Source organism: Nicotiana sylvestris, chromosome 10 (genome assembly GCF_000393655.2).
Source record: "Nicotiana sylvestris chromosome 10, ASM39365v2, whole genome shotgun sequence".
NCBI lineage: Eukaryota > Viridiplantae > Streptophyta > Magnoliopsida > Solanales > Solanaceae > Nicotiana > Nicotiana sylvestris.
The window spans coordinates 53,183,297-53,207,403 of NC_091066.1; the positions used below are offsets into that span (position 1 = coordinate 53,183,297).

The window sequence follows — 24,107 nt, forward strand, 5'->3', positions numbered from 1 at the left end:
CAATTCTTTTTTTTTATCCTATGTTCAGTACCTGTGATAAACTCGATTAATCTATATCCACACCGCACGCGTAAAACTCATGTAAGTGGAAGCCTCTCTTGCTCAGTTCCCAGTCACATTGTGAGAGGAACTTCTGATCCCTCAATGTTTCTTCAACTTTAAGTTACACGTCAATACTGTAAAAAATTATTTTTATAATTAACTTATTATCTCCTAAACGATCCTAAAGTCACTTTTCTTTCATTTGTAACAACAAGATCACTGAATTGTGCCTATTGCATTCAGAAGGTCACTCAACTAGATTTTCCAAATTTTAGATTGTCAAATTCCTACATGAGTTTCACTGAATTGTGCCTATTGCATTCAGAAAGTTTAAAAAAATAAAAAAGATAAATATTTATAATTTAAAGGGTAAAATAGGTATTTGTCAATCTAAAATTTGAAAAATCTAGTTGAGTGACCTTTTGAGTGCCGTAGGCATAGTTCAGTAACCTTGTTATTACAAAAAAAGAAGTGAATTTCGAATATAATTTGGGATAATTAAGTGACCATTTGAATAATGAACTCTAAGTTCAAACTATATTAGTAGTATAAACAATATTTAAACTCTTGTGTAAATTCTTCTTCTAAACTGCATGAAGGATGACCAAGCTCCACATCTTATCCACGTCATCCGTCCTTTCCTTCCTACTCCTGTTACATCTACTTTTACTTTTGAAATTTAAAAAAATATAAAAAAGACAATAGCATAGGCATGATTAGTTTCTTGAAAGGGCAATAGTAATAATGAAAAAGTTTTAAACAAGTCTTTTCACGTATATGTTTGGTCATAAATTATGCATGATTGATTTATATATAATAAAAAAATTGTCAGATCATAGCCACTTTCCTACCCTAGTCCGTGATTATGGGAACGAGAGATCATGAATGCACCAAGTTTATCTCTAAAGAAAAAGAATTAATTTACTATGCAAAGCCACTTTCTTAATTTAAGGGTATTTTTAATAATTGCACAAAAACTTATACAAATGTGGAATCGCCTAACCTTCTTTTGTCCTATATATGCATCTCTTATGTTGATTAGTACTTTTTCTAATGCACCTGTATTAATTAATAAGCATTTCATTCAACTTCAGTTATGCATTATTCGAATAGAAAGAAGTGTGAATTGAAAATGAAGGGAAATAAAATGGAGGGAAAATAAAAATTTGAAGAAGTGAACTTTTGTCTTGCACTTTGTCCCTCATTGGTGAGGGACAATCACATTTGTGTGCTTATATATAGATTCACTTCTTAAAGCTCTTAAAAGGAGTTGAAGAGAATGAACCCTCGCGTCGTCGTCGCTCGCTCGGCTTCAGCTTCGGCTTCGGCTTCGGCTTCGACTTCGACTTCGGCTTTGGATTGCCACTGTTGCAGGAAGGTTTATTCCGTTTTATCCTGGAAGGATTTAATCCATTACCTTGGCAACGTGTGAGGGAGTTAAAATTCCTTAAGGACGCACAAGAAAATTGTGGACTCGGAATATTTCTGATTCTTTACTATTTTATACATTTCTTTATTCTTCTAACAGTTTTCTGATTTTTGTTTTAACACAGTAACGCTCGCAAGCTTAAGGAATTTTATTACTAACGTTTCTGTGTTGATTATTAAATTGTTTTCTATATACTTTGTTGGAGACTAAAGCCTTGTTGTTTTCTACTCCAATAATTGTTTCTGTCCGGTTTAAAGTACATAAAAACTTTGCCGGAATAATAAACGTACGGATTTGAAGTATATATAAACTTCACCACTGTTACGTGTTCTATGTTTGGTTTGGTATTCAGTTTGAAGATATCAAAACTTCACTGATTTAACAAGTTCTGTATTGTTTTCAACTTTACAGAAATATGACGAATGAAAACCAAACTAATGGAAGTATTGCGGGAACGGGTGCTACTGTTACGAGTGTTGCTGCCTCGTCAAGCCGTTCTACTCCTGCTCATGCTATGGCACCGGCAGAAAAACCCAAAAAGTTTTCCGGTATTGACTTCAAACGCTGGCAAATAAAGATGCTCTTCTATCTTACTACGTTGAGTTTGCAACGTTTCATCAAGGAGGATCCTCCGGTCATGGCTGAGAATACTCCGGATGATGAATGACTTGTTGTAACTGAAGCATGGAAACATTCTGATTTCTTGTGCAAAAACTACATATTGAGTTGTTTGGAAGATGACTTGTACAATGTCTATAGTGTCATGGAAACTTCAAAAGCGTTATGGAATGCACTTGAGAAGAAGTACAAAACTGAGGATGCCGGACTTAAGAAGTTCGTGGCTGCAAGGTTTTTGGATTTCAAGATGATTGATACTAGGTCAGTCATAACCCAAGTCCAAGAATTACAAGTCATTGTGCATGACCTCCTTGCTGAAGGTATGACCCGAGTCAATAATTTTATTAATAAGATTTATCTTATTACTAATTATGAGTTTGTTATTGAAGGTATGGTCATATATGAGGCCTTTCAAGTCGCTGCTTTCATTGAGAAATTACCTCCGTTGTGGAAGGATTTTAAGAACTATCTTAAACACAAGCGGAAGGAAATGACACTAGAAGACTTGATTGTTCATCTGAGGATAGAAGAAGACAACAAAAATGTTAAAAAGAAGTCATGTGGAAACTCAACAATTGTGGGGGCAAACATTGTTGAGGAGGCACCACAAAATAAGAAAAGGAAGAAGGCTTCTGGACCAAAGAATTACCCAAGCAAGAAGAAGTTCAAGGGTAATTGCCACAATTGTGGAAAAACTGGGCATAAGGCAGTGGATTGTCGTGCACCAAAGACTGATAAGAAGAAAAAGAATCAAGCCAACATGGTTGAAGATGAAATGGAAGACTTGCGTGCCATGTTGTCTGAATGCAACTTGGTAGGAAATCTGAAAGAATGGTGGATAGATTCTGGAGCCACTCGCCATGTGTGTGCTAACAAGGAGTTATTTTCTTCTTATACCCCCGCAGGTCCCGACGAGACAATCTTCATGGGAATTTCATCTACGACAAAAATTGAAGGAGTTGACAAGATTGCGTTGAAGACGACGTCGGGAAAAATAGTGACTCTAAACCAAGTCCTCCATGTTCCAGAAATTCGCAAGAATCTTGTGTCTACCTCACTTCTTGTCAAAAATAGATTCAAATGTATTTTTGTTTCTAATAGTGTTGTACTTAGTAAGAACGATGTATATGTAGGAAAATGTTACCTAAATGAGGGCCTTTTTAAGCTAAATGTAATAGCAGTTCCTATCAATAAAGTGAATGTTTCTTCTTACTTACTTGAGTCAAACACTTTATGGCATTCGCGTTTAGGTCACGTAAACTTCAAAACATTGCGGAAGATGATAAATCTAGAAGTATTGCCAAAATTTGATTGCATTAATTCCAAATGTCAAATATGTGTGGAATCAAAGTATGCTAAGCATCCTTATAAGTCCGTTGAAAGGAATTCAAGTCCTTTAGACTTAATTCACACAGATATTTGCGACATGAAGTCAACACCATCTCGCGGTGGGAAAAAGTATTTTATTACTTTTATTGACGATAGCACGAGATACTGCTATGTTTATTTACTTAATAGTAAAGATGAGGCAATTGATGCTTTCAAGCAATACAAGAGTGAAGTTGAAACGCAACTAAACAAAAAGATCAAAATGATAAGAAGTGATAGGGGTGGCGAATATGAATCTCCTTTTGAAGAAATTTGTTTGGAAAATGGCATTATTCACCAAACAACTGCCCCTTACTCTCCACAATCTAATGGAATTGCGGAGAGGAAGAATCGAACATTGAAGGAGATGATGAATGCATTGCTAATAAGTTCTGGCTTACCACCGAACTTGTGGGGGGAAGCTATACTTACAGCTAACCGGATAATCAATCGTGTACCTCATAGTAAAACACAGTCCATTCCTTATGAAAAGTGGAAAGGAAGGAAGCCTAGCTTGAAATACTTCAAAGTGTGGGGGTGTTTAGCTAAGGTACAAGTTCCTAAACCTAAAAGGGTTAAGATAGGTCCAAAAACGGTTGATTGTGTGTTTATTGGATATGTAACCAATAGCAAGGCATATCGTTTTCTGGTTCATAAATCAGAAAATCCTGAGATTCACATTAATACGATAATAGAATCAGATAATGCTGAATTCTTTGAAACTATTTATCCATATAAAAAGGAAAGTGAAGTGATCTGCCAAAAGTCAAAACGATCTCGGGAGGAAACAACAGATGGTATGCCTAATGAGCAAAATCCGAGAAGAAGTAAGCGTCAAAGGACATCTACTTCATTCGGTCCAAATTTTCTGACTTTCTTGTTAGAAAATGAGCCTCGTACCTTCAAGGAAGCAATGTCTTCCTCAGAGGTACAATATTGGAAAGAAACTGTCAATAGTGAAATAGAGTCCATATTGAGCAACCATACTTGGGAATTGGTTGATCTTCCTCCGGGTAACAAAACGTTGGGTTCTAAATGGATTTTCAAGAAGAAAATGAAAGACGATGGTACTATTAACAAATACAAGGCAAGACTTGTTGTCAAAGGATTTAGACAACGAGAAAGTCTTGACTATTTTGACACTTACTCGCCGGTAACAAGAATTACATCTATTCGGATGCTAATAGCATTAGCATATGTATGGTCTTCAAATCCATCAAATGGATGTAAAAACAGCCTTCTTAAATGGTGATCTTGAGGAAGAAATTTACGTGAACCAACCTGAAGGGTTTGTGGTTCCGGGAAAAGAAACGAAGGTGTGTAGACTTGTTAAGTCTCTTTATGGACTAAAACAAGCACCCAAATAATGGCATGCGAAATTTGACCAAACAATGTTGTCAAATGGTTTTAAGATTAATGAATGTGATAAATGCGTTTACATTAAGAACGTTCAAAATCATGTAGTCATTGTTTGTTTATATGTTGAAGATACTAATAATGAGCAAAGACATTGCCGACATTCAAGCTACTAAGCGTATGCTTGCTAGTAAGTTTGATATGAAAGACTTAGGAGTTGCCGATGTAATTCTAGGAATTAAAATCCAGAGGACTCCTCAAGGTCTAGCTTTGTCTCAATCACATTACGTGAAAATGGTACTTGAAAAATTCAAACACTTGGAATTTAGAAGTGCAAGGACTCCAATTGACTTAAACCATCATCTTATGAAGAATAAAGGCGAAAGTACGTCTCAATTGGAGTATGCTCGTGTGTTGGGAAGTCTAATGTACATCATGAACTGTACACGACCCGATATAGCTTGTACAATAAGTAAACTTAGTCGATTCACAAGTAATCCCAACAAGCATCACTGGATGGCTATGAAATGAGTTCTGGGATATTTGGAGTATACCCAAGACTACGATTTGCACTACAATAAATATCCTGCGGTTATTGAAGGATATAGTGATGCTAATTGGATAACCGGCTCATCAGAAACAAAGTCCACAAGTGGATATGTGTTTACTGTTGGTGGAGGAGCAGTATCTTGGAAGTCTTCCAAACAGACATGTATCGCTCGCTCTACAATGGAATCAGAGTTTATAGCATTGGATAAAGCCGGTGAAGAAGCTGAATGGCTTCGGAATTTTTTAGAAGACATTCCGTTCTGGCCAAAACCTTTGGCTCCTATTTGCATACATTGCGATAGTGAGGCTGCAATAGGACGGGCAGGGAGCGTTATGTATAACGGAAAGTCTCGTCATATACGACGAAGACATAATACCGTTAGACAACTACTTTCTAGTGGAATTATCACTATTGATTATGTAAGATCAAAGGATAATGTTGCGGATCCACTTACAAAAGGCTTAACTAGAGAGGGAGTTGAGAAAACATCTAAGGGAATGGGACTATGGTCGAGGACAAGTCAACATGGTGGTAACTCTACCTAGAATTTTGGTTGTTCCGAGATCTAGGTTCAAGGAGCTCAAACAAAGTTATGATTGACCGGTTCAACATTGTCAAAATAAAAACTTTGGTCCATTTTCGTGATGAAGACAATGTTCAGTAACAAGGATAGAACTTTACACGTTCTTTAATGATTACCTAAGTTTGATGAGGTATTTATCAAATAGTGTCAATCTAAAGGATTACACGTTTAGGAATCACCTATGTAAGTGTGAAGTGGAAGCCGCTTCAATGAGAATTCTGTAAGGCCAATTCTCTACGCACTTATGAAACCAGGCGGTGTTCATGGCTAAAACGAACACAACAATGAGAACCAAAAAACGGTTCAGGGTTGGTTGTGTGTCATATGGTTGTCTAGGTATACACTAAAGTTCGACGGTTCAAAGATATCAAATCTACCGATTGACCGAGTATATCCGACATATGTTCACTACGGAAAGTTCAAAGGGAAACCTACTTATCCAGATGCAATTAATCCTTACTTGCAAAATCACATAGCTTTCATCTATGATCTTTCTTGATACAGCCATTCCCATTCATGTGGGGGATTGTTGGACTTTAAGCCATTGGGCTTTAAAGTAGAAGAAGTGTGAATTGGAAATGGAGGGAAAATGAAAATTTGAAGAAGTGAACTTTTGTCTTGCACTTTGTCCCTCATTGGTGAGGGACAATCACATTTGTGTGCTTATATATAGATTCACTTCTTAAAGCTCTTAAAAGGAGTTGAAGAGAATGAACCCTCGTGTCGTCGTCGTCGCTCGCTCGGTTCGGCTTCGTATTTGGATTTGGATTTGGATTTGTCAAAAGATCGATCGATAAGATTATTTTTGGACAAAATTTATTTAATTATTTAATAATTAATTAAATGCCAAATCACTGCTGAAAGTTCAGAGGGCCTCGCTGGCCGCGGTTCTGCCGCGACCGCGGTAGAATCGCGACAGTCAGATTCAGAGAGCCTCTCTGGCCGCGGTAGAACCGCGGCAGACCGCGTATTTTCTGAAAAGGCACCTTTCCAGACACCTCTTCTGATATTTGCCTATAAATTCTGAGGCAAGGCTGCATCTTCAAGACTCGAAAAAACACTCTAGAACTTCTTTCTTTCTGAATATACTGCATCCTAATTCGCAGTCTCCCTCTCTCAAATTCGTAAGTGTGATTTTTCTCCGTTCTTTGAGTTCGTTGGTATCCTGCAGTTTGTATTGCCACTGTTGCAGGAAGGTTTATTCCGTTTTATCCTGGGAGGATTTAATCCATTACCTTGGCAACGTGTGATGGGGTTAAAATTCCTTAAGAACGATCAAGAAAATTGTGGACTCGGAACATTTCTGATTCTTTACTATTTTATACATTTCTTTATTCTTCTAACAGTTTTTTGATTTTTATTTTAACACAGTAACGCTCACATGTATTACTTTGTTGTTTTATTAATATAGTTTAAAATATATATGCTAGCTGGCTAAACATAAGCAAACTTAAATTGATCTAATTTAGAGTACCTAACTTTGTGGTCATCGATACAAATGGTAGACCACAGTGCTTAGGTGCTAACGAACAAACTTGGAATCATTTGACAATTTGCAAGCCAAAGTGAAACATCATTGTGGCATGTGAGCCCAAAAGTTTGTCAAAATAATACTCCCTCCTTGTTACTACTTCAGCTAAATTAAGATGGAAGGAGTATATAAACATGTGAGAAATAGAGTTTTAGAGCAAAACCAAATGGAGCAAAGACCCAAAAATATCTGAAGTTTTTCTTTTAAGTAGAAGTATTCAGAGATTTCTTATTCTTTTCTCAATTTAATCAATGTACGAGAAGCGAGTAGCATTGTAGTGTAACAGTAACAGCATATTGAACATTTAGCACAAATATATTCTAGTAACGCCCAATACAAATGATACGAAGACTAGCCTTTACTGTGACCAGAAGTCATCAATTCTCTCATTTGCTATTCTTTCTCAATATATCATATAATGGTGTTTGAAAAACCGAAGTTTAAGAAAAATGTTATAAAATAATAATAAAAGAAGAAGAAGAGTATTGCAGATCAGACTAAAGTAGAGAGAGAATTTTTATTAATTTTGGGATGAATTACAATGGAATATGATCCTCTATTTATAGGGGGAAAATAACTTAGCCATCAAGTAACAAGTCCTAAAATCTCTCTAATATAGACATTTACCTTAAATACAATTCTATTTATAACACTCCCTCTTGAATGTCTATTCAACAGATAATGCGTCTCGTTAAAACCTTAACTAAAATAAAACCCAATGGAAAAAAAATTCTAGAGAAGGAAAAAGAGTACACATATTTAGAAATACGCTTTTTGGTTGTCTCGTTAAAAACCTTGCAAGGAAAACCCAGTGAGACAAAATCTTGTAGAGGAAAAAGAGTACAACGCGTATTAACTTCCCATAATGAGAGCATCTATTAACAGCTTTAAGCCTTTGCATTCCAATCTTGTGAACCATCTTCAGAAAATCATTGGTAGAGATTCGACAAATAAATCAGCCATATTAACTTGAATGAATTTGTTTCACCTTGAAATCACTATCCATGATAGATGTATTGTCTTCATATAATCTTGTTGGAATCATCATTTCAATATCTTCACATAAAGGTGAAAACTATTGCTATTATATTATCATGCTTATAGTTATAGCAAGATGCATTTGTGCACAAATTGCACTGAGGAAGTGGTACTTCAAGATCAAGAATAGTATATGCTTCAAGCAATTTAAATCCTCCAGGGATTATCATATAAGTATGGCCAAATAAGCCATATAAATAGACTTTAGATGCATATTAAGTTTTTATGTCATTCCAGCCATATAAGATATCGAAAATTTATTGCATATATCATTGACTTTATACGTTCAAGTGTTTGAACTGCAAGTCCAAAACTACAAGTCTTTCATATGAAACTAATTTTACTTGAATTATTTCTCTTCCATTTGGCTAATATTTTTATGTTTGTATTAGACAGACTTAAGATCCTCATCTATACTTAGCGCTATCATAGATGTCATCGACGAACGTTTTATATCGGTTCCAGTTTTTTTTTCCATAAAGATATGATATAGAGATCTCTTCATTCATATTTTTAGGTACTTGAATCTCTCTTGAGATTTTATGAAGTTTTATGTCATGCGATCTTCTAGATCACTTGCGTCCTTTATATCGTTTTGACCATTTTCTCATATTCTTTATAAAGAAGTTTATTTGAAACCGATCTGTCTATACGCTTTAAATGTACCATAGACTTTGTCCTTCTATGACTTATTCTAATAGGAGCATTTTTAGTGAGAATTGTCACGACCCGAATTTTTCACCCTCAGGAGTCGTGATGGCACCTACTAGTAAAAGCTAGGCAAGCCAATCATTCCAAATATTTTACTTTTTCCATTTTTCAATCCTTTAACAATTGTGAATTGATATTTTATATAAACATCGGAATTAAATAAGCGGAAGAACGAAATGTAACAATTTAAATATTACCGATACAAATCCTTAAACATAAATTACCCAAAACAGTATCACAATTTCACACACAGTCTATGAGTACTACAAATAAGGGTCCGAAAGATAAATACAAGCTGTTTTAGAAGTACATAAAAGAAACAATATAAAAAGATAGAAAGAGATGCCAGGGCCTGCGAATGCCTGCAGGACTACCTGGGGTCGCCTGAATGGACTGAAAGCAGCAACCTCACTGCGGTCCAAAAGCTGTAGCACCGGGATCTGCACACAATGCAGAGTGTAGTGATAATAGGCTAGATTCATGTAATTTGGCAACTGTTTATGCCCCAGCTTGACTATGTTTCACTGTTATAGGATAGTTAAATGATGATAAATTGGCTCTAATTCTGAAGTTCATGTTTTGCAGGAGCGAGTTGAGTGTATGAGGACTTAGAACTATGTTTGGAGCTAAATTGAAGCAAGGGAAGCCCCTCGAAGTTGAGTATGTTGAAAGAAAAGAGCAAGGAAGGCTGATATGATGACCCAGACTAGCGCGCCCACTAGCTCATCCACTAGCGCAACCGCGCTAGCCCAGGAGTTCGATACAGAATGTTATGCCATATGCGCGGTTAGTAGAACGCCCATTAGCACAACCGCGCTGGTCCAGTTCGGAAAAATAGAATTCAGGGGTAAACTTGGAAGTTCGGGGGTAATTCCCCTTAACCTATAAAAGGTCCAGCTCGCCCAAAGGAAGATTATCAAGGTTTTTATAGCTTAGTTGAAGGCAAGGAGAAGCAAGAGGCAAGGAGGATAATTCAACATCGAGTTCTTCCTTTCTTCCTTTTGTATTTTACCATTTGTGATGAATTTGGCTTTTGTTATAATGAACACTAGTATGAGTAGCTAATATTTAGTCTAAGGTTTTGATGGAACCTATTGAAGGATAAACTTCTTGTTATGTTAATATAGTTTGCCCGGTTTAATCTCTATTTGTTCAACTAAGTTCTTGTTGTAGTTAATTGATAGGATCCTAAATTAGCTGTACCTATTTAGTATGTATTACTCGGGAGAGAGTGCATATTTAGATAATTGTTGAACAACACCACTCCTAGAGTATATGGGGGATCAATAACCGTGGGTTTAAAGGCGGGATTAGGGATAACGAAGCCTTGGGTGCGATCTAAAGTGAGCTGTATTAAAAGCCAGCTAGCGTAACTTGGAAGAGTGCGTTTAGTAAATTGTCGTGATTACTCGGGATAGTTTTACGGTAATAAGAGTGCTCATGATCGATAGAGATGATTAGGAAAATTTATGTGAAACATAACAGGAAGGGATTCCATTAATAGGGAAAATCACAACCTTAGATCCTTTTCTTAATTATTTACAACTTAATCATAGTTAGTCTTTAGTTACTTAATTGCAGTCAGTTATAGTTAGTAGAAATATCTTCAATTGTTATTCAAAACGCTTGGGAAGTTGATTCCATAGAATTTAGTAAGTCTAACAAGAGTAATTGATAGGTTAATTCCTTGTGGGTTCGACTCCGGGCTAAATACTCAGACTATATTTGCAACGTCCGCATGTCCTTTTTTATAAGGCATAGTTGGACGTGATCAAATTTTGGCACCGTTGCTAGGGAATTAACGATGTTATCAAGTACAATTGAAAGAAGTACAAAAATTCTTAGTGTAGTCAGTTTTCTCTATATCCAAACTATACATTGAAATTTTAACGTTTGTTGACTTGGTTGTACAGGTGCATGCCTAGAAACTCATTGAGAACTGGTGAAGTATTATCTGATCCCAAGAAAGTTTTCAAGGCCTTAAATCAGGCCAACCGGAAAAACAAACAACAAGAAACAACTGAACAATTCGAACTAGACATGGGGGATCACGTAGTAGACCCAGCTGCGCCATTAGTGCCAGTGGCACCTCTTGTGCCAGAGGCTGCGCTATATGACTGGGCACAACCCATAACATAAAACTTGGCCACAAAGATTTTAGTCCCGCAGATACAGGCTGAATCGTTTCAAATCACGAACAACATGCTGCACTTGTTGCAAAATAAGAGACTATTTTTGGGGTCACAAATCGAAGATCCTCAACAGCACTTAAAGAATTTCCTGTCAATCTACAAAACTCAAAGGCAGCCCAACATAACTCAGGAAGCAATAAAGCTATTGTTATTTCCATTCTTAGTGACAGGAGCTGCCCAGAGTTGGCTAAACTCGCTCCCCATTAATTCTATAACAACTTAGGAGGAGTTAGTCAAGCAATTTGTGAATAAGTTTCATCCACCCAACAAGACTGCTCAAGAAATTGATGAAATTTTGAGTTTCAAACAGAGACCAATGGAGACATTGCAAGAAACATGAGAACGATTCAAAGGGATGTTGGTTATATGTCCGCACCACGCTATTCCAGATCAGATGTTGGGGCAGCGATTTTACATGGGTTTGGCAGATGGCGTAAAGGGTAATGTTGATGCTTAAGCTTGTGGAGCATTTTTGATCAAAACATAGAGAGAAATCCAGAGTCTGCTTGACAAGATGGCACAGAATTCGGGGTGGACAACTAGGAATGCCCCTATCACTCCAGTGGTTCACTCAGTGCCCTTAGATCTATCCAACACTCTTGCTGAAAACATGGCCACATTAATGACACAGAGAGTATACTCACCAAAAAGGTGGAAGAGTCAGGGCAGAAGCAGCATGTACACATTGTGGATACTACCAATGGGGGCTTATGCACATCTTGCATTAGTCAGCCAATTGGTAACCAGTGGAATGCAGAAAGTATTCATCATCACTACCCTGAGGACATGAATTATATATCTAATTATGGAGGCCAAGGACAGGGTGATCAAAATTGGGGCCAACAAAATCAGCCATACATGCCAGTCCAGCCACAACTCAACAATTGAAACATGGGAGGTATGAGACCTCACAATAATATGGCGCCTTACCAAAGGCCACATGGATATAATAATCAAAATCAGCAGCAGGGTTATCATCCTCCTTAGCAGCAGCATGGTGGAAGACAGGAAGATGGATTTTCTAGACTCGAGGCAATGATGCAGCAGGTTATTAGGTCAAATGCAAAAATGAGTGAAAGAGTAGATGCACATGAGTCAGCCATTAAGAATATTGAAGTGCAGATGGGCCAAAATTCAATGTCCTTGAATAATCGTCCTCTTGGGACATTGCCTGCAGGCATGCAGGTAAATCTAAAAGATCAAGGACCAAAGCAGCTGATAGTAGTGAGTCTACGTAATGGCATAGACTTAGACTTGGAGCAAAACAGGGCTCGAGAAAGCAGACAAGCTGAGACACTTGTACCAGTGCCCATTGAGCTAGATGAGTCAACGAAACTGACAGAGGTGACAATACAACCTGCCTGGGAAGAACAAACACCCAGATTGAGGCTGAGAAAGAAGCTGACACATCCCAGGAACCGGTAGTTGAGGTGGTAGTTGACAAAGAAAATACCCACATAATTGGGAAGAAGAGACCCCTCGCACCATTCCCACAGAGGCTATCCAAGTACCAAAAAGAGGAACAATACAAGAAATTCTCGGAGATGCTGAAACAAATCCAGGTAAATATTCCATTGATTGATGCTTTGAAGGAGATGCCTGGTTATGCAAAAATGATGAAGGACTTGATGTCGGGAAAATTTGATTTCCAAGAATTGGCCACAGTGACTCTTACTCATACTTGTAGTGCGGTGGTGACTAGACCAATTGCTGAGAAGCTGTCTGACCCAGGGAGGTTCACGATTCCATGCACTATTGGTAACTTTGCTTTCGCCAAAGCACTTTATGATTTGGGGGCTAGCATAAATCTTATGCCCCTGGCGATTTATAAGAGGTTGGGGATTGGAAGAGCCAGACCCACTTCTATGTTGTTGCAGCTAGCTGACAGGACCTTGAAAAGACCCTTTGGTATCTTGGATGATGTGTTGATTCAGGTAGGAAAATTTATGTTTCCTGCAGATTTTGTGATTCTAGATTGCAAGGTGGATGAAGAAATTCCCATAATTTTGGGAAGACCGTTCTTGTCCACTGGGAGAGCTCTCATTGATTGTGAGACTAGGGAGCTCAAGATGAGGTTGAACGATGAGGAGATAACATTTAATGTGCAGAAATCTATGAGGCGACCAAGTGAATTTGCCAATTGTTCTCTTATTGATGTCGTGGATGTGATCGTAGAAGCTGATGATGAGATGCTAAATATTGAGGACCCTTTTGCTACATGTCTGGTAAATTTAGATGAGGTGAATGGGAAAGAACTGGAAGAATAGGTGTTGACTTTAGAGGGAAGAGGGTTTTGGGATAAAACTCTTGAATTCGAGCCCCTACACTTGGAAAATAGAGAAACTCCTCCAGCCAATCCATCCATAGAAGAACAACCAAAGCTGGAATTGAAGCCACTGCCCACTTATCTCAAGTATGAGTTACTAGGACCTAACTCCACATTACCTGTTATTATCTCATCTAGTTTGTTAGATGTACATGCACAACAACTTTTGCAGGTACTTAAGGAGTGCAAGACTGCCATTGGGTGGACCATGTCAGACATTAAGGGGATCAACCCAGCCTATTGTATGCATAAAATTCTGTTGAAAGAGGGACACAAACCTTCCAGGGAACACCAAAGAAGGCTGAAACCCAACATGAAGGAAGTGGTGAAGAAAGAAGTGATAAAGTGATTGGATGCGGGAATCATTTTCTCAATCTCTGACAGTAACTGAGTTAGCCCGGTGCAATGTGTTCCTAAGAAGGGTGGCATAACGGTGGTAAAAAATGATAACAATGAGCTGATCTCTACAAGAACCGTCACAGGCTGAAGAATTTGTATGGACTACAAAAATTAAATCTGGCCACCCGGAAAGACCACTTCCCACTTTCCTTCATTGATCAGATACTAGACAAATTGGCAGGGAGGTCTCTTTTCTGTTTTCTGGATGGGTACTCAGGGTACAATCAAATCTCCATTGCACCAGAAGACAGAGAGAAGACCTCCTTCACTTGCCCATATGACATTTATGTTTTCAGAGGATGCCCTTTGGCCTATGCAATGCACCCGCCACATTCCAAATATGCATGATGGCCATATTCACTGAAATGGTCGAAGACATAAAGGAGGTGTTCATGGATGATTTCTCAATGGTGGGAAATTCATTCGATGAGTGCCTTATAAATCTGACCCGTGTGCTGAAAAGATGTATTGAGACTAACCTGGTACTTAATTGGGAGAAGTGCCATTTCATGGTACAAAAGGGCATAGTATTGGGACACCGGGTATCAAGCAAGGGAATCGAGGTGGACCGTGCTAAAGTTGATGTGATAGCAAAGCTGCCACCTCCCACTTCAGTCAAGGCAATCGGGAGCTTCCTCGGGCATGCCGGTTTCTACCAGAGATTCATAAGAGACTTCTTCAAAATTGCCAACCCTCTCTGTAAGTTGTTAGAAAAAGATCACCCCTTCTTATTTTTTGATGATTGTAGGGTAGAATTCTAGGAGTTGGAAAAGAGGCTAGTCACAACACCCATCATTGTCGCCCCTAACTGGGAGCAACCATTCGAACTTATATGTGACGCCAATGACTATGCAGTGGGGGTAGTGCTGGGATAGCGGAAAGACAAGATAATGCACCAATCTACTATGCCAGTAGAATGCTGAGTGGAGCTTAGCTGAACTACACTATGATTGAAAAGGAGATGCTAGCTGTGGTGTTTGCATTCGACAAGTTCAGATCATACCTGATTGGCTCTAAGGTAATTGTATATACTAATCATGCAGCTCTTAGGTATTTGATTGAGAAGAAGGAGTCTAAATCGTGCCTGATTCGTTGGGTGCTATTACTGCAAGAGTTTGACCTCGAAATTTATGACCGTAAGGGCACAGAAAACCAAGTCGCTGATCATCTATCACGACTTGAGGGAGCTGAAAACTCAGTTGGGGTTGAGGATATTCTGGAAACCTTTCCAGATAAGCAGTTGCTCGCTAGAAGCCTGAAGGAAGTGCCATGGTATGTAGACTTTGCAAATTACCTGGCAAGCGGTATAGTTCTATATGACCTTTCCTCTGTACAAAAGAAAAAGTTTTATCGTGACTACCACATGTATTATTGGGATGAACCTTATCTGTTTTGAATATATGTTAACAATATGATCCGGAGGTGTGTCCCCGAGATAGAACAATCTTCTGTTTTGTAGGCATGTCATGCATCGGTGTATGAAAGGCATTTTGGAAGAGTCAGGACGGCCGCGAAAGTGCTAGAGGCCGGGTTCTACTGGCCAACAGTGTTTAAGGATGCACATCAATGGGTGAAGGGCTGTAATGAATGTCAACAAACTCTATGAGATGCCCATGAACCCAATTCAAGAGGTTGAAGTATTTGATGTTTGGGGGATTGACTTCATGGGCCCCTTCATCAGCTCCTTTGCCAATAAGTACATACTTGTTGTTGTAGATTACGTGTCCAAATGGGTGGAAGCTGAAGCACTTCCCACCAATGATGCAAGAGTGGTGGTGGGGTTTTTGAAGAAGAACATATTCACTCATTTTGGGACCCCGAGAGCTATTATCAGTGACGGAGGCACTCACTTCTGTAATCGAGCTTTCGAGAAGTTGCTGGCAAAGTACGATGTGCGCCATAAGGTGGCAACACCATATCATCCTCAGACCAGTGGACAAGTCGAAGTGTCTAATAGAGAGATAAAGAGTGTATTGACCATGACTGTAAATGCCACAAGAACTGATTGGGCAAAAAAGCTAGATGATGCACTCTAGGCCCATAGAACTGCTTTTAAAACACCGATTGGTATGTCACCATATAGGTTGGTGTTCGGGAAGGCCTGCCACTTGCCAGTGGAACTTGAACATAGAGCTTGGTGGGCACTGAAATAGCTGAATCTAGATATTGAGGCTGCGGGCACAACGAGAATCATAGAATTACATGAGCTCGACGAGTTCCGATATCTGGCTTTTGAGAGCACAAGGTCGTACAAGGAAAGAATGAAGAGGTTGCACGACCAAAACATTGTTGAGAAACATTTCAACCCTGGGGACATGGTATTGCTCTATAACTCAAGATTAAGGCTATTCCCGGGTAAGCTCAAGAAACGATGGTCTGGCCCATTTCGAGTGGTTGAAGTATTCCCTTCAGGGGCTGTAAAGATTGCCTTACAGAAAGACTCTCATACATTTAGAGTCAATGAACAGAGATTGAAACTATATTTAGGCATGAATGAACCAAAGGAAGTGTCATAGATCCACCTGACTGAACCTCAGAGGTCGAGCGAGCTTTAAATGTGCTTGTCTACGTCATGCCATGACGTTAAATCAGGCGTTGCATGTGAGGCAACCCATTGATTTGTTGTAATCATTGTGCCACGATATTAACTAAGGCTATGGTTGGGAGGCAACCTAATGATAGTAGTAGTTGTTAATTTTGATCTCGGGGAAGTACTAATCAATGCAGGTGAGCTTGGGCAGGTGACAAGTCCATCGGAAGCGGAAAGAACAGGTGAAAAATATGAAACAAAATCATGCCCAGGAGTGCGCTCGCACTACGCACCGCGCATATGGGCAAGTGTTCTGCCTCAGCTCCAAAACACTAGCGCGACTGTGCTACTGACCACGCTTGTGACCGCGCTAGTGGCCGCGTATATGGACAAGTGTTCTGCCTGGACTAGCGCGGCCGTGCTCGTACCGCGCTACGACCGCACTAGTCCCTCCCAACTGACGCGTTTTTTTCCCTTTAACTTAAAAATAGTTTTTTTTTATGTTTTATGTTAATTCCTTTTCCTTTATTCTATTCTTTTTCCCCCATCTAATTAATCCCCCTTCTTCAACCCTAATTCTCCCAACGTTCAAACAAAACAAAAGAACCTTAACCCCCTTCTTCTTCCAAATTCCATTTTCTTCAACTCCCCTCTTCTTCAAATTCCCAACCCACATTCCCCAAGTTTCAAGCCACGCTTTACCCTACTCATCTTCACTTCTCCTCACATTCTCTCACTACAGGTATGATTTCTTGGTGCTTTTTTTCAGAATTTTGTTTTTTATTTTTGCATTTATGTAGTTATTTTTTTCTTTTCTTTTCTTAGTAGAAATTTATAGCATACGTTGTAGTGATTGTGGGTGGTAAGAATGGTGGAGTGTAGCTTGATTTAGTATGTGATTTTGGGGACATGGTAGTGGTTTGGGGTTGTAACATGTTTGAAATGGGGTGTGAGTATATAATGCCCACAAGGTGTTTGTGTAAATGCCTCAGTGAATGTATTTGAGTAATTATGACCAATTGTGAGTGTATAGTCTGTGTAACCACATAGCGTCACAATTTTCTTTGGGCTATGCTAATGCTATTCCTTTTTCTAGGTACTATGGCTCCATTTAGAAAACGTCGCACCACAGGTGCCTCTTCTAGCAGTCAAGCTGGATCGTCCAGGGTGCGCAGGTCAGCTCCTGCTCGTCCCTTTGATAGTAGCAGGTTTGTATCTACCAAGGCTCAGGACCGCTTTGCGGATAAGGCCCCTAAAAAGCTGATACTGAAAAGGGGCATTGATATAGGATTGGTCCAGTTGGGCTGCCCTCATATGTATACTGAGCTGGTAAGGCGGGGGTTACAAACCTTCATTGACGAGTCGGGTGAGGGGAATGTGATGGTTATCCGAGAGTTTTACGCTAATGTGAAAGAGCATATGAATGGCATAGTAACTATGCGCAGAAAAGCGGTGGATGCCTCTGTTGAGGTTATACGGACGATGTACAAGCTGCCCCCTCCTATGGATCCTTATGATGACTATTATGAGGGGTATGACAGATCACACACGTAGTTGATGTTCTTTGAAACAATATGTGTACCCGAAAAGGATATTGTCTAGATGAAGTTTGGTCGGAAGTTTCACTCTTCGGCGCTAACCTTTGAAGGAAAGTGCTGGTTGTATATTATCAACAACCTCCTGATCCCGTCTTCCAATACTACGGAGGTGAATGGTCCTCAAGCGGCTCTGATTTGGTGTTTTGTTAATGGTCACAACTTTGATGTGGCCAAAGTGATTCATGAGTAGATGTTCACCCATTGTCCGGTGAAAAGGTATGGGTTCTTCTTCTCCTTCATTAGTTACTAGGCTTTCCCGGGTAGCTCGGGTGCTGGAAAATCTGGATCTAGATGGGAGAGTGCCAAGAGACCACAAGTTCCGAGATGACAAGGTCACTACTAGTAAGGAGCCGGTGGCAGTAGGTGGTAATGATAGTGGTGAATCTGATGACTCTGAGGATGCGGAGGCTGAGCAGGAGGATGTAGGGGCCGAGCCACAGGCCCATAAGCAAATTACAGCAGCTGCAGCACCATCTGGGACTGAGTCTCCATCTGGAGCTGCTCGGGTTACCCGGTTCACAGCTTTGGAGCATGACGTTGCTGGATTGCGTACCTCGGTCGCTGACTTAGGTACACGTGTTGACGCGGTGGCTGCCTAGTAGGTGAAATCGAAGAAGAAAATCTTGGGCTGGCTGAGAGCTCTAGGTCGTGCTTGCAATTTGAACCCCAGACACGGTCTCCGATCAAGAGTGATATTTCAGGGAAGTTCCTTTACCTCACTATTCTTTATTTTGTATTCCATGGGGACATGGCTTCCTTTTAAGTGTGGGCTGGGGTATACTTCAATGTATGTATATATATGTAACAATTTGACTGTTTGTTGTTTCTTTATTTCTTCTTGATTGTTTTTAGTGTTTTGAGTAATAGTTACATTAGGTAAGCTTAAGGTAGGTAAGTTGATTTGTCCCGACGACGGATCTTTTTCGATGAGGTTCTTGAGGGTCTAAGTCGACGTAAAAAAAATAGGAATATGGGGACTCTTCCTAATAACGAATCTTTAGACAGTTTTCTTGAGGGAAGTAAGTCTAAAAAAATACCAAAAAGATTATTTTTTTTGTTTTAGGTAGTGTAGTAACTCCCCCTTGGTTTTATTTGGGCCATGGTTCTTTTTCAAGGGTTTATCTTGAACCGGGTGTAGTTAGTTTTTGTTTATTTTGTTTTTAGTTTTTAGGTAAGTATTGATGGGCTACGAGCCGAAATAGAAAGAGAAACCCTTCGCGTTGATACACCTAAACACAGTAGACACTAGAGTGTAACGCTTAGTCTCAGTGGTTGATTCTTGCTAAAGTGCCTTATATTGTATGTTTGTAACTAACTTGAATACTCAAACGAGAGTGTCTTGATAAGCCAATATGGAGTGAGTCATGCGCCATGTGTATGTGAGTTGTACTGTATTCTATGATTTACATTTGATGCCTAGAACTTGCCCCATCTGTTTGCAAAGCGAAATAGTAGCTTCATTCAGTCTTAGAAGTGATATAGGCATTTCTTTTTTAAGCCAGATATATAAAGTAGATCCGCCTAAATGTAATACATCGTAGTCAACCCCGTTGAGCCTATAAGCCTATTTCTTTGGCAACCACATTGCGAACCTAACCCAATTGTTTGAATGGCCCATCTGTTTGAACTCATTTTACCTCCCATGAGCACTTGAATGGCCTTAATATATGCAAAATCTAAAGTGTAGGGTGGCGGTTTGGTTTTTGAGTAGAACCGATGAAATAGAGGAAAGGTGCAGTTTTTGGAAAAGTAAAAGAATAATCACTACTTAGAAAGAAAAAAAAGAGAATGAGTAAATGTAGTAGTTGATAAGTGATGACTTGATACAATTGCACCTAATGGAGTGGGATGTTACGAATAAAAATGTGGTGGAATGTCTGGTTGACATACGTATGATTTTGAAGGTTAGTATGATTGTTTTAAAAGTGCTTAGGGAGGTTAGTCACTATATCCAATTATATCCTACTCATCCCTTAGTCTACATTACAACCAAGTGAAGACCTAATTGATCTTAGATTGAATGAACTCGATTAGTAGAGTAGTACACTACGGGCAAGCCTATGGTGCATCCTTGTGGCATGTGAATGTTCTTTTTGAGAGTGAGCGAATTTTGTCTATCTAAATTCCTACTTGTTCTTAATATTATTATTTGGGTGGAACTACTCTCTTGTGTGATGTGAGTGCATGTGATTCACGAAGGGAAGGCAAGTCTTGACTTCTATATAGAGTAATTTGAATAAGTACGAATATTGCACGACACGTGAGAGTCAACTTTTGAGGCAAAGATTGTTCACTACTAGACGTAATTTCAGTGATTTGTTCTTGGTGTGATACGTTAGGGGAAAAGGCTTAGTGAAGAAACCTTTATAGAGTGTGGTGGATTGCTCGAGGGCTAGAAATGATTTAAGTGTGGGGTGTTGATAATAGGCTAGATTCATGTAATTTAGTGACTGTTTATGCCCCAGCTTGACTATGTTTCACTGTTATAGGATAGTTAAATGATGATAAATTGGCTCTAATTGTGAAGTTCATATTGCAGGAGCGAGTTACGTGTATGAGGACTTAGAACCATGTTTGGAGCTAAATTGAAACAAGGGAAGCCCCTCAGAGCTGAGTACGTTGAAAGAAGAGAGAAAAGAGGGCTGAAACGATGACCAAGACTAGCGCGTCCACTAGCGCAACCGCGCTAGCCCAGGAGTTCGAGACAGAATGTTATGCCATATGCGCGGTCAGTAGCGCGCCCATTAGCGCAACCGCGCTAGTCCAGTTTGAATAAATATAATTCAGGGGTAAACTTGGAAGTTCAGGGGTAATTCTACTTAACCTATAAAAGGTCTAGATCGCCCAAAGGAATATTATCAAGGTTTTTATGGCTTAGTTGAAGGCAAGGAAAAGCAAGAGGCAAGAAGGATAATTCAACATCGAGTTCTTCCTTTCTTCCTTTTGTATTTTACCATTTGTGATGAATTTGGCTTTTGTTATGATGAACACTAGTGTGAGTAGCTAAATATTTAGTCTAAGGTTTTTATAGAACCTATTGAAGGATGAACTTCTTGTTATGTTAATATAGTTTGCCCGGTTTAATCCCTATTTGTTCAACTACGTTCTTGTTGTAGTTAATTGATAGGATCCTCAATTAGCTGAGCCTATTTAGTATGTATTACTCAGGAGAGAGTGCATATTTAGGTAATTGTTGAACAACACCACTCCTAGAGTATATGAGACATCAATAATTGAGGGTTTAAAGGTGGGATTAGGGATAACGAAGCCTTGGGTGCGATCTAAAGTGAGATGTATTAAAAGCCAGCTAGTGTAACTCGGGAGAGTGCGTCTAGTAAATTATCGTGATTATTCGGGAGAGATTTACGGTAATAACAGTGCTCATGATCGATAGAGATGATTAGGCAAATCTATGTGAAACATAACAGAAAAGGATTTCATCAATAGGGGAAATCACAACCTTAGATCCTTCTCTTAATTGTTTACAACTTAATCATAGTTAGTCTTTAGTTACTTAATTGCAGTTAGTTATAGTTAGTAGAAATATCCTCAATTGTTATTCAAAATGTTTGGGAAGTTGATTCCGTAGAATTTAGTGAGTCTAACAAGAGTAATTGATAAGTTAATTCCTTGTGGGTTCGACTCTGGGCTAAATACTCAGATTATATTTACAATGTTCGCTTATCCTTTTTTATAAGGCATAGTTGGGCGTGATCATGTAGTATCAGCACAACCGATCCCATATGCTGGTAAGTGCCTAGACTAACCTCGGTAAAGTAGTGACGAGGCTAGGACAAGACTACCAAATAAACATGTGTAGTTAAATCATATACAATGGAAAAATAAAAGCAGAAACTAGCAGTTAAAGATGGGAAGAGGGAAAAATGTTGCGGGGAATAACAAGTATCAATAGAAAAACAACAGATAAATGTAAAGGACACCATAATCCAATTATCAACAAGTATCAGAAATTAAAGGCAAGTGCACGACATCACCCTTCGTGCTTTTACTCTCGTCCTCACCATAAGAATCAATATAATCTGCACGACATCACCCTTCATGCTTTTACACTCGTCCTCACCATAAGAATCAATATAATCGGCACGGCATCAACCTTTGTGTTTTTACCTCATATAATCATGACACGAAATTATCCTTCGTGCATTATCACTCATATCATGGCACGGAATTGTACATCGTGGGTCACGGTATCACCTTTCATACTTTTACCTCACAATATCGGCACGACATCACCCTTCATGCATTAACACTCTCAAAATCATACACGGCATCACCCTTCGTGCTTTACACTCTTTCTTACCCAAACAACAATCACAAAGCAATTTGGGCAAGAGAATCAATAATATCACAATAAAATCCCGGTAAGGGAACAATAACATAACAACAATATCCCGACAAGGTAAACAATTTCATGAATAATGAAATCCCGGCAAGGGAGATAATATCAAAAAGGCAATAACATCCCCGCAAGGGAACAATATCATAAACCTCTTCTCTTTTCCACAATTCCTTCACAACTCATTTCTCAACTTGAGCCAATACTCTACAATGTTCAGTTACCACTAATACTTCCACAAATCTTGTTCATCAATAGAAATTATCATATAAGGCATGAACAATATGAAACAGAGTCACATTAATCATAGTATAAGACTCACGGACATGCTTGACACCAACATATAGATATTCCTCATTATGCCTATACGTCGTACTCAACAATTAATACATAGCAAATAAGACACGACTCCTAATCCCTCAAGCTAAGGTTAGACTAAACACTTACCTCAAAGCCACGAACACAATCAAGCCTCAACTACCGCTTTACCTCTTGGTTCCACTTCCAATTCGCTTATATCTAGTCACAATTTACTTAATAATATTAGTAAATGCTAAATAAGTCAATTCTAATGCATGAAAATAGGTTTTCGAATGTTTTCCCCAAAAAGTCAAAAATTGACCTGGGCCTGCTTGGTCCAAACCCAAAATTCGGACCAATACCCGATTACCCATTCACCCCCGAGCCCGGATATATAATTGGTTTTGGAATCCGACCTCAATTTGAGGTCTAAATCCCCAAATTTCAATATTCTTAGGTTTTACCCAAAATTTCCAATTCCACCATGAAAACCCTAGATTCTAGGATGAAATCTTGTAAAAAAAAAGTTAATGAGTGAAAGAAATAAGTTAAAAATCACTTACAAGTGTTCTGGGGAAGAAAAAGTATTTAAAAAATCGCCTCTTATGTTTCATGGTTTTGAAAATTGAAAAATAGCTGAAGAGTCCCGTTTATATACCCCTCTCAGACCCTCACTGCGGACCGCATAAAAAGGACCGCGGCCGAGGAGCTCCACCACGGACCGCGAGAAATTGAGCGGGGACGCAAAGGTATGGCCTTGCCCACCGCGGACCGTAAAGATCCCACCGCGATCACGAAGACCCCACCGTGGTCGCGAAGACCCCACCTCGGTCGCGAAGTCTGGTTTTAAAGACCTGCAACTTTCTCTGAACCTGCAACTATAATGTTCTAAGTCTAAATCCACTCCGTGGCCTATCCAAAACATACCCGAGCCCTCGGGGCTCCAAACTAATCATGCATACAAGTCTAAAAATATCATACGGACTTGCTCTTACGAAATTTTACGGGCTCAACTTAAATACCATATAAGACCTGTACCGGGCTCAAGAACCAAAATACGGGCCCGATACCATCAAATTCCAATACATTCAAATTTTCAAAAACTCTTATAATTTCAGTTAAACATTTTTCTTCAAAAAATTCATTTCTCGGGCTTGGGACCTCGGAATTCAATTTCGG

General features: G+C 39.1%; 2 protein-coding genes across 2 annotated transcripts; both read left to right on the forward strand.

The window, feature by feature from the left end:
• The first annotated feature begins 12,453 nt into the window (after positions 1-12,453).
• On the forward strand, positions 12,454-14,093 carry LOC138879334 (uncharacterized). Its single transcript, XM_070158943.1, has 3 exons — positions 12,454-12,762; positions 12,981-13,643; positions 13,917-14,093. The coding sequence occupies exons 1-3, from the start codon at positions 12,454-12,456 to the stop codon at positions 14,091-14,093; spliced, it is 1,149 nt and encodes a 382-aa protein (XP_070015044.1).
• A 1,633-nt stretch (positions 14,094-15,726) lies between these two features.
• LOC138879335 (uncharacterized) lies at positions 15,727-16,179 on the forward strand. Its single transcript, XM_070158944.1, has one exon. It carries the CDS (start codon positions 15,727-15,729, stop codon positions 16,177-16,179), a length of 453 nt encoding a protein of 150 aa, XP_070015045.1.
• The last annotated feature ends 7,928 nt before the right edge of the window (positions 16,180-24,107 follow it).

Bases quoted from the DNA above. Each gene is read 5' to 3' on its own strand.
- LOC138879334 (XM_070158943.1), top strand. From the start codon at position 12,454: ATGATGCAGCAGGTTATTAGGTCAAATGCAAAAATGAGTGAAAGAGTA. The intron at 12,763-12,980 runs GTGACAATACAA...AAACAAATCCAG, and splicing joins AGTCAACGAAACTGACAGAG to GTAAATATTCCATTGATTGA. The intron at 13,644-13,916 runs GTAAATTTAGAT...CAACTTTTGCAG, and splicing joins ACCCTTTTGCTACATGTCTG to GTACTTAAGGAGTGCAAGAC.
- LOC138879335 (XM_070158944.1), top strand. From the start codon at position 15,727: ATGAATGTCAACAAACTCTATGAGATGCCCATGAACCCAATTCAAGAG.